Source organism: Papio anubis, chromosome 8 (assembly GCF_008728515.1).
Source record: "Papio anubis isolate 15944 chromosome 8, Panubis1.0, whole genome shotgun sequence".
NCBI classification, from domain to species: domain Eukaryota; kingdom Metazoa; phylum Chordata; class Mammalia; order Primates; family Cercopithecidae; genus Papio; species Papio anubis.
The window spans coordinates 86,850,511-86,861,648 of NC_044983.1; the positions used below are offsets into that span (position 1 = coordinate 86,850,511).

Sequence of the window (11,138 nt, forward strand, 5' to 3'; positions counted from 1 at the left end):
AAGTTTACCTAATATTTAATTGTTAGAGATTTTTATACTGTGAAAATTTAATAGAACATTTCCATATATATATTTATGACCAGTCAACATTCCACTGTTGACTAGAACAAGTATTCTCTGCTTAGAGTATTTTTCTTTTTCCTGCAATCTTAATACTCTGCTATCTCTGGTAATAAGCCAGGGCGTATTATACCTGAAAATATAAATAAAAGCCTCTGCATTAGTAGAGGTAAATCTTGTGTTTAATCAGGCAAATAATGAATGATAATGATTGCAGCTGAGTGGTCAATAGATGAGCTATGTTGTGGCTATTTTCAATTTTGCCTGAGGTTCTAGTTTACCATTTTAAGGCCTATGGAAACATAGCCTGAATGTTCAGTAACCACTTAGCCCCCCTTGCCCTGGGAGAAACAGCAGAACAGAAGGCACTAATGGAGTGCCTGGCATATAGTTGGTCCTCATTAAATGGTTGAATGGGAGCAGAAGGAGTTTTAGATTTAAGCTGTCATTAGTGTTGGATTAAGGCTGTCCACATGGTCAGAATGCTTACACGTCTACATTATTTCTCCTTTTTGGAATCTGATATATCCTGCAAGGCTGCTTTTTGCATGAAGCCTTCCCTGATTACTCCAAAGAGACTACTCTGTTTTGTAAATTCACATTTTTATTCATTTTATCATTTTAATCATGTCATTTATATACCAATGCTATCCTTGACACTCAAAAGTATTATAAACTCCTAAAGAAAGGAATAAGACCTCACTCATGTTTGTTATCACTCACTCCTTAAAAAAATTACTCCTTAGAAATATTGATTATTTAGTGTTATTATCTTCTCTTTCTTGAACATAGTACAAACACGACATAGTTATTATTCAATTAACATATTATTTGATTAATAAATATAAATATAGATCTAAAGATGAAACTGAAAACCAAGTCTTATACGTATCACTTTTCAAATACATAGAAATTACTTTGTAGCAGTTCTCTTTTTCCTGACAGTTACTGTCATATATAAATTTTCAGTGTCATTTTTTATTTTCTGTTTTACTGCTTTTTTAAATCTGTAAGCAGGATTTTTTTTAATTGCACTATTTCCCTCATATTTTCTCCCAAATTGAGAAACAACCACAGTCCCACTTTTATATAGTCACTATACAGAAAAACCTTGAACATTTTAAATGGCAATGCTATTGAAATTAAGAATTAATTTTTTCAGAGAATGTCATAATAGTTAATGAATTTGAATTTAAGTGATAGACTTTGCCTACAGTGGTGGGGGAATCAGCATGTGTGATCTGCTCTGAGAGCCACATCACTCCTCAGAGGGACCCCAAATGTGGCCTGTCACTGTGAAGAAATAGGTCATATCATGTAAGGAAATCGTGGCCCTAAGAATGTCTATCAAAAAGAGGTCATGAACTCCTAAGTAAAATCTTATTGTTTTCATCAGGTAAATTCAGAGGCCGATTTACTATGAACCGAATGAAGCTTAATTTTCAGGGCCCGTCATACAGATCCCTTCCAAGGCTGTGGGACAAGTCCTAGCAATGGAGTTTTTTTTTTTTTTTTTTTTTTTTTTTTTTTTTTTTTAAGTGTGATTCCAAAATTGTATACACTTCAGGCACCACAAAACAGAGCTCTACTTTGGGCATGCCTATTAAGGAAACATTGTGATATTGTGGGAAAGGTACTATTCAGAATGTCTAGAGATTTTGCTTCTGTCTATGTTTAGCACTAACTTGCCAGATATCCTTTAAAAAGCATTTAAACTTTTAAACTGAACTTCAGTTTGTCCATATATGAAATGATACTGGTAATTAACCTATTTTGTCTTCTTCTTTGAGTCATGTCATAATCACCTGAAATTGCATTCCAGTAATACAAAATCAGAAAGTTCAGAAATAATTAATAATTTACTGAAAAATGTAAAAATTAAAAGTGTTTAGAATTAGTGTTGTTAAATATGAGGCCACTGTTACCCTCCCACCAGTCAACAAAGCCAGCAGCAGAAATCTCTTAAAATTCTGCCTAACTCAAGTCTCTGTTTCTCCTACAGAAGAGGTTTCACAGTCCTGCCCTAATGAGAAGTGTTCTTTAATCCTGGATTGCAGTGGATTTACCTTTTTTGACTATTCTGGAGTCTCCATGCTTGTTGAGGTATTTATGGAGCTTGTGTTTAGAACTGTTTCTTACCTTTTGTTCAGTAACAGGGGTTTTCACCACCTTCTCTCTGTAGCCTTGAGCCTGCTTGTTGCAATACACATCTCACCCCATTATTTGCAAAGGACGTAGAACTTCATGCCTCCCATCACTGTAGATTTGTTTTCAGGAGATCCTATTCAGCTTCTAGTTGTATGTATGTGTGAGGGTCAGGGCTAAGAATATTTGCATGGGGTAGTCAGAGAGAACAGTACATAGACTTGAGATACAGTGGGCATAGGATCTCCTAGGCAGTCAATTTACAAGGATTCTAGAAAGGAGAAAAGCCCATTCCAGAGCACAGGCTGCATAAGCAAGTGCCTTGATGATGGCAGGAGGTTTTCTCTCACATTACGGTTGGGTACAGTTTGGCCTAATACCATTCCTGGTCTCACAAGCAGTGCCCAATGCAACGGCTTTTCTCTCTTCTCTTAGGCAATAGTGCCTCTTTCTCTACCCTATGATCTCCATGTGGTCTCCATGATCCAGGTATGCAAAAAATAAAACTCCACTCATGGATTTAAAACTGACATAGCTTCCAAACCCCATTTCCACAGCTAGAAGAACACCTAATTTTTTCAATTCACAGAAAACTCAGACACTTCTAAGGTTTTTTTTTTTACCTCCTTCTTTTTTTAGTAAATACTAAGTCAACAGGGAATTCACCTTCTTTCTTATTTCTTTTTGTTCTTTCCCTTAATACCCTGAATTGGTGGTGGTGGGACGTCTTGAGGGTGGGGCAGCATCTGTTCCTCAGTTTCTTCAGTCCTCTGCCAGCTTCTGAGCCTGTGAATTGGCTCATCTCATCTTCAGGTGTTTACTTCCCAGAGGTTTTCTTACTCAGACCACCTAGAGCCTCCCTGTGTGGCTTGACATTGAGCCAAATACTTAATTTAAACCTTATGGAAATTTCTGGAGTTCTTTCATCACCCATTGATCTCTCCCTGAACTCTGGTTCTCTCTGTGCAGCTCAGGGAAGCTGCCACATTTTTATTAGGTCCCCCTCATCATGCCAGGGCCCAGAAACTGCTTTGCGGCAGAAAGCTACCATGATCAGAGGGCTCACCCCATTTTTTCCCCCTTTCTCAGGAACCTCAGCTGCCCTGTGCTGCCCTGCCTGGTGCCGATTGTCTAAACATGGTTGTTGTATATTTTTGTCCAGTTGTGTACTTCTTTGTGGAGGAGGGGATAGTCTTGTATTAGTTACATATCATGGTCAGAAAGTGGAAACCAGACATTGACTTTTAAAGGGTTCAGATCAGTATCCTTGAAAAGGTCTCATGTTGTGGACTTGCATTGTTTTCTTGTGGTGTAGTATACCTTGTGTCTCTATTCATTTATATCTTAAATTTACTTTGAAATGTCCAGCTTTTCAAACTCACGGTAGTACAAAGGTCAACATTAGTATTGCTTTCCTACGAAGATATGGGTGGGAGTGTGTGGAGGGGAATTGCTTAGTATGTGGAAGTCACAGCATAGTCCCAGCTGCATCACACTAGCTGAGGTGTGGGGGAAATCATCTCACTTGTCTGGATCTCAGTTTATTCATTTTGTAAAAATAAGGCGGCGATTTTGTTTCAGAATTGGCAGATATTTCGAAAATAAACACATTGTTTAAAACAATTGAAGTTTAAGTATCAGAGGCCTGAAATCTAGTGGCTATTTTTAGCAAGTCGCCCTTTCTCCCCACATAATATGTTTTCATTTTCTTGTGGTTCACTATAAAACCTTTGCACAGTTGGACTTAGGATTCAACCTGAATACTTCATGTTTTCTTCTAGCTGAAACTAAATTGTAAACACATGGTCCCTCTTCACAGGAGGGCCTCTTGTATTCGGCATTTTTATTTACTCTGTGTTCCTAAAGTCTACAAGAGTCTCTTAAAGTTGCGTGTTTAAGGCTCTTCTGGGGTGCTCATTGAAAATGCAGTCTTCTGCGTTCTGATTCTGATCTAGGAGCTTCATTTTAAACACCCATAGGTGATTCTGATGCAGGAGGCTCAAGGATCCTATTTTGAGAAACACTAGACTAGGATTTTTTTTTTTTAAACTGGGAAAGGCCAGTATATGTGTGTGTGTGTGTGTGGTTTTTTTTTTTTTTTTGTTGTTGTTGTTGTTGTTGTTGTTCAATTGCATTTTAAATTGGTTTCTGAAATTATTAGCTTCCTTCTCTACATATTACAAACAGGACTTAGGGTTAATAAAGAAAGCAGGAGAAATGATTGCCTACTCTCACTGAGTTTAGGATCCACGGCTGACAATTCAGAGAAATTCAAACAATCTTGGCACTGGGCATGTTGCAAAAAGACTTATTTTTCATCATTCATCTTAGTGGTTTTAAAGATCTGTACACGGGAATGACAGGATCAATCAACTGATGCAATTTATTTTTAGATTGGCATAAAATGACATTCCCTTAGCCAGGTGTGTTCTATCTATATATACAAAACCAGCAGTTTTGTATCAGTTTGCCCTTTTAAATTTCCTTGTTATTCCTATTTTCTTTATTTCATTATGGTTACAGTAACAGCATGATCTATGTTAAGAATATATCATCCATATACTAGTTCTGTGATCTGGACTTAAGTGTTTACTTGCTTTTCTGTAAACTGGAAGTAGAAATACCCCCTTCAGCAAGTTGTTGTATTGCATATAAAAATGATGTATTGCATATAAAGCACTTAAGAAAGTGTCTAGCAGTTAGGAAGAACTCAATAATGCTAGTTTCTATTATTTTTTCTCATTTTAAAAATGTCGTTTCTTCAAGTGTAATTAATATCATTGCAACTAATATTATTTCTTAGTTCCAGCCACCCTGGAAGAAGGTTCAGAGTGAAGAGCCACAGCAACTCTTCAGTCCTTCATGGCTTCTTGCTTTCTAATAACACTTCTTGCATTGTTTTCTTAGTTGCTTTAGCATTAGAAACATTCTCTTGGGAGTTGTAGGTTGAAGGAAGTGGGGTGACTTCTCTTTATTCTTTTACTTGGGACTTTGAGGAGGTCAGTGAACTGGAGATTATATTTATCAGCACCTACAAACCGCCCATAGCAATGTGTTTGTGTTTCACCGAGCTTAAGAAAAAGTCAAACACTGGGAGGTCACCTTGAATTAAATATTTTAACTTACAAAAATGGGAGCCATTTATTCAATGGCAAAGATGCAGTCCCTGTTTTTTGCTCTTTTCTCATTTACACTCAGTAATGTATCTTCTATTATTTCACAATTCTCACATAGAAAGAACTTCTTACTACTGGAAGAATATGAATGAAATTTTGAATGTACAATGCACACTATTAGAATATATCGTAAATGAACCTTTTTATATTTTATGTGTAAGATACATCACTATTATATAATGAAATCCATCCCCTGGTAACTAAAACGCCTAAATTTACTTTTACGGAAGTTCATAGACTGACTTTGATTTGGGTGAATTTAAGATCAGAGCCTTTAATAAGTTGTTTCTGCTTGAGATTTTCCAGGACTTAAAAGATGCCAAACAAATGAGTCAGGATCTCTCATCTTGCAATCCTTTTAAAATGGAAGTTGAGTAATCAAACTTGGCTTGGATTATAGTGAGGTTCTCAATTTACCATTCATGCACAGGGTTTGTAGAGCACGTGAATATGTCCAAATTATTGTAAAATATTAAAGCAAGCAGTAGGTCAGCAGCTTTCTTCATTTTCACAAATGGGTCCTTGTTTTCTATTAAAAGAGGTTGAGAACAATTTTATATGATTCTTACAGGGCAGGAAAGTAACTGTTTTTACTTTTATTAAATGATGTGGAAAAGGTAAGCAGTCAAATTTAGTTGCAATAAAGGTAGATGCTCTGCTGTATTAATCTTAGTCTTTTAGATGCTTGCCAGATTATGCCTGACTGTGTAACAATGCCTCCCTCTGGTGGTTTGACTTCATAAACATTCGCTTTAAAGAAAGTTTGATTTCTTCTGAAGCCCATCTTATTTCCTCCTGCTGGCTATTCTGAATTGACTGTGGGTATCCTATTTTAATTCTTCCAGGTTTACATGGACTGTAAAGGCAGGAGTGTGGATGTATTGTTAGCCCATTGTACAGGTAAGAACATGTCCCTGACTAACGTTGAATGTGATTCTTCTGCACTTCCACATGTATTCTTATATCACTTGTGCTTTCTTGTAGCTTCCTTGATAAAAGGAATGACGTATTATGGAAACCTAGACTCAGAGAAACCAATTTTTTTTGAATCAGTATCTGCTGCAATAAGTCATATCCATTCAAACAAGGTGAGTTGATTAAGTTGGCCTGAAGGAGTTATAAGAATATTCAGGATATAGAATCGAAGCTTTGCATTTTTTGTATCAGCTTATTACTCCATTGGCATCTAAAATCTATTAACAGCGCCCCCCGCCACACCCCCGCCCCAGCCCACTTCAGACCCTCAGATTTTTTTATTCCAAGTAAAAGAATGTTTCCATTCTTTTTTTAGGCCAGTGATAAACTGTTGTTTGGTAACTTGGATTTTCCAACAATGTCACTGCTCTCGGGATTAGGTGGTTGCCTATCAATTGCAAACTGCTTACTCGTACAACAAATGCTTCTTCCAGGATCTACTGTCCTGGGGATTTGAATCCACCTTTCTCAAAAATAAAAACTCTAAATATGGCCTTAAAAGTATTTTCTGCTCTGATATCTTGCCTCTAAGCTTATGTTGACATCTTTGGAGATATTATTTGCAGAGTCTAGTGCTCACATGATCTGAAGTGTCAAAGTTATCTTACAAATGCTGGGCTTATGGTTTAGTTTTACAATTGTTCTTAGAGCTTTGATTTCCTGCAATTTTTCCTTGAGTTTTGAATTGTTTTGCCTTTCCTCATCCCTAGAATAACATTTGGTGCCTCACAGAGTCATCTCTATTGTATACAATCAGAACAGTATGTATTTACAAAATAATAACAACACTATTATTATATCTAACATATATTGAGTACTCTCACTATATTACAGGAATATTCTAAAAGCTTTACTATGTTGTTTAACTGAATTTGCCATGACCTTATGAGGTAGATACGATAATTTAATCCATTTTTAGAAACAAGGAAACTGACCAGGGAAATTACACAATCTATAAGTGGTAGAGTTGGTTGCAGAGTCAGCAGTTTGACGTTGGACCTGGAGCTTTGAACTGCTCTACGCTGATGTCTCATAAAAGGGTCATTTGGTTTTTTTTGTTTTTTTGGCTTAGCTGGACAGCTTGCTTCAGTTACTACTGTTCTTTTACTTTGGTACCAATTTAGAGTTGAGTAAGTAGCACATACTTATTTCTTCCGCTTCCATTTCAGAATTTGAGCAAACTCAGTGACCACAGTGAAGTCTGAGACCCTTTTGTCTCAGTACAGCTCTCGTCTTTACCAACTGCCTAAAGAGGCCATACGCTGGGATTTTGCACAACTTTTTTGTTGTTTAGAGCCTACAGATGACCTCTGCTACAATAAGTATGATGTAACTTGGTAACTGCATAGCAGTTGGAAAGAACTGCCAACTTTTTTCTCATTTTTGTTAGTAAGAAGATTCACTTAGTTATTTTATATAAAAATCAGTATGTGTTTAGTTTTAGTGTACTAAAGGATAAACATGGTTTTATTTTATTTTACTATAATATTTTGTGCTGTTTTATTTCTATTGTGCTGTAAGTTGATGTTTGAAATTGAGAAATACTTTTGTCATAGGCAATTTTGAGCATTTACAAGCCATTTGTAAAATTTTAAGATAATCTATAACTAATACATAAAAACAACTTAGCAAATGTGCCATTTTCACACAACTTCTCTCTGTATAGGTCTCTGAAATATCAATAAGGCTAAATATTACTTTACACAGTAAGATGTGAAATTCACAAAAAGTAAACCAAACAAAACAAATGAAAAACTGGAAATAATTCATTTCCATATCTTTCCATACATCCATTCCCGAAGTATTCAGGAATGTTTTCATAATCGAAAGAAATGGGTATCCCAATAAAACCAAGTTCTTGACGTTGGTCTGTTTTGCTCTGAATATTGGAAATGCTTAGGATCTTCAGACCCAGTACCTCTAATTTTAGCATTTCTACCCAATAAGAGGCTCTGTTTTCCACTGAAGTTTTGTTGGAGAAAGAGAATACGAAATTACACATTTTATAATTTTTAGATGAGAAAATACCACTAGCAGAATAGCTTTGTGCTATTCCAGTATAAGATGAACTGTAATAATTTTTAACTTTCCTATTTCAGAGATAATCAATATAATATGTTTATCTATATGCATATGGATGTATAGGTAGGTAGATCTTCATAGATTGTTTTTTCTTTTGTTAGAGGAAAGCTTAATGTGATTATCTGCAAACCCATCAAACCAACAGGATAATTGACAAATAAACGCCATAGGCTAGGCTGAACTGTATGTTATTGTTTTCATGCTTGTACATATATTTTCAATCACGTACAAGTACGTAGAATTTCACATTTTAATTTAGCAGATTGATTTACCTGGGAAAAAATTACCACCTTCAAAGATAGGCATAGACACATAATTATGCTTAAGCTTTTAACAGCATTTTAACCGCTCTAATATTTACCAGAGTAAGAAAAAGCTAGGTACTTTAAAGTGAGTTTGAGAAACAGGTTGAAAATAAAATTAAAATACCAGCCATTTAGGCACTGTCTCTGTCATCTATAAAAGTAAATTCTAGTGCCTGCCAAGTGATGGATTATAATGGTCTCTAGCAAATGTGTGGTAAACATTCATATGACCCTTAATTTTAACATTAAATTGTAGGTAGGGCAATGTAATAAAATGAAAGAGAATTAAGAAAGGTTTCAAATTCTTATAACATATCCAGCCATTTCAATTTTGATTGAAATGAACTACAAAGAATAGTGTTTCTCCCTATGGTAGCCTCAATCTCAATGAGTGAGGCCAACTCACATTCCCATTAAACACTCTTCCAAGGAAAAGCAGAAGTAATAATTGGAGGTAAAGTTTCCTTAGAGAAAATAATTTTATTCTGCTTTGTCCAATTAAATTATTCCATTGGTGGATGGTAATATTCACCATCTCTGATTCATTGGTCACTGGCAGGTAAGCATGAGTCAAGGAAAGTCAAAAAAGAAAATATATTTTGCTGTGTATAAATTGATATTTTGCTATGCAACTCCTATAATTGAACGTATATAATGCAGGCACTTTCTGATTTATTAGAGATTATGGATCAGGTCTGACATTAAAATCATAGTTAATTGATGGATGGTTTTTATAGTTTGTTGACAAAATGGACACAGTATTGTCGGAGCAGTTACATTTTAATGCACTTCAGTGTTCATAGTAGAAGTTTAGTGGATAAAACTTTAAGTCCAATAACTTGGGTGTCAAATGCTAATGTTGTATTCAATGTAAAGGAAGACCAAACCACGTACCTTATGAAGACCTTTGTTTTAAGACTTCCACACAACAAAGCTACAATGACTGTTAACCTGGAGGAAGTCTCTGGTATTGAGTTCTGAGAGCTTAAGAGGTAAACATGAGTTTAGACACACAGCATTCTAAAACGCAAATGTTTATTTCGAAGCAGGTATTGACAACACAAAAACTGTATAGTGGTCTTGAAGCTGGATTGTTTCTATAGTCACACTGAATTATTTTTATGACATTACCTTATTTTTATATATGACAAACTACTTGATAACAGTTATTATGGTAAAATAAAATTGGAAAAAATTAAAACTGACCTATAAGAGTGTTAAGGACCTAATAGAGTGACATATATAAATTAAGCCTAAAATATATAGCCAGGAAAAGACTGTTAACATTACATTTATGCAAATTAAATGCCCATAAATTTCACCATTTGTCTTTCATTTTAAAGGTTATTTGCCCCCGATTATATGATTCAAGTGTTATAAGATTTAGCTTGAACTACTTTACAGTAATTTATTTGACAGATCTCTGTTCTATAAATGTGTAATGTAATGAAGAAAGAGATCTTTCTTTTTTAATGAAAACATTAATGTGTTAATACCCTGTATGGGAAATGCTTGACATTTAGTGGTTGCCAAAATATATTAGTATATTGTTGAACATACATTATGCCTTAGAAATGTACATTCTGAATTCTGTGGGATGATAATCTAATTCAATATAGAATATGCTATTTGGCAATGAGTTTGTGGCCAGCTTTCAAATAGGGAGTTAAATGGTACTTTCACAATCCAAAGATTTTTAGTTAAAAATCATGTAGTCTAATATGCTGCAGTTATTTTTTATATTTTTCAATGCATTTAATTATCTTTTTAAAAATTCTTTGTACTAACTCAGCATGTAACAACCAATTTACATGGAAATAAATCAAAATATGATAACTATTATGCTTAAATGGATTTGTGTCTATTATTTCATACTATTTACTCTCCTGCAAAGCAAATAACACATACTGTTTCTTGGAATGACCACAGAGTATTATGTGTTGAATATTCTTGGAGGTATCCATTATTCTTGGTAATTTGTTCTTACAAAATTTCAACCTAGGACTGTAAGATACTGTGCCTTAATTTATGGACTGCTGATAAGAATACTTTGTGCTACAAAACTACATTTAGACATACTCTTTCACTAGGTTTACATCCTTTGCATTCCAATTTTAATTAATATATACATTTTATTTTTTATTTGATTTGGCTCTTCATTATATACTGTTGTTTGTCTTTCCTGACTTCCTAGGCTGAATTCAGTATTCTTCAGTCTATTAAAGGCTACTTTTCCAAAGACTAGAAGCAAAGGAAGTCTTCTAGGTGTTAGAGATATGGCAGATAATAAAACAGAAAAAGAATAAACGCCCTCACAAACTTTGTTGTATCAAGGGAAAGCAAAATAGAATACATTTAAAATGCATTTATTGCAAGTTAGATGATGATATGTGCC

At 34.8% G+C, this 11,138-nt stretch overlaps 1 protein-coding gene across 4 annotated transcripts in view; it reads left to right on the top strand.

Moving 5' to 3' along the window:
* SLC26A7 (solute carrier family 26 member 7) overlaps nt 1–10,593 on the top strand; it is a 150,609-nt gene extending 140,016 nt beyond the window's left edge. For all 4 annotated transcript variants that reach the window (XM_017962164.3, XM_031669668.1, XM_031669666.1 and 1 more), the window contains 4 exons: nt 2,063–2,163; nt 6,227–6,281; nt 6,366–6,469; nt 7,526–10,593. In XM_017962164.3, coding sequence (XP_017817653.2) covers nt 2,063–2,163; nt 6,227–6,281; nt 6,366–6,469; nt 7,526–7,561 — 296 coding nt within the window. In that variant the 3' untranslated portion in view covers nt 7,562–10,593. The remainder of the gene's footprint in view (nt 1–2,062; nt 2,164–6,226; nt 6,282–6,365; nt 6,470–7,525) is intronic.
* Nucleotides 10,594–11,138: the final 545 nt, after the last annotated feature.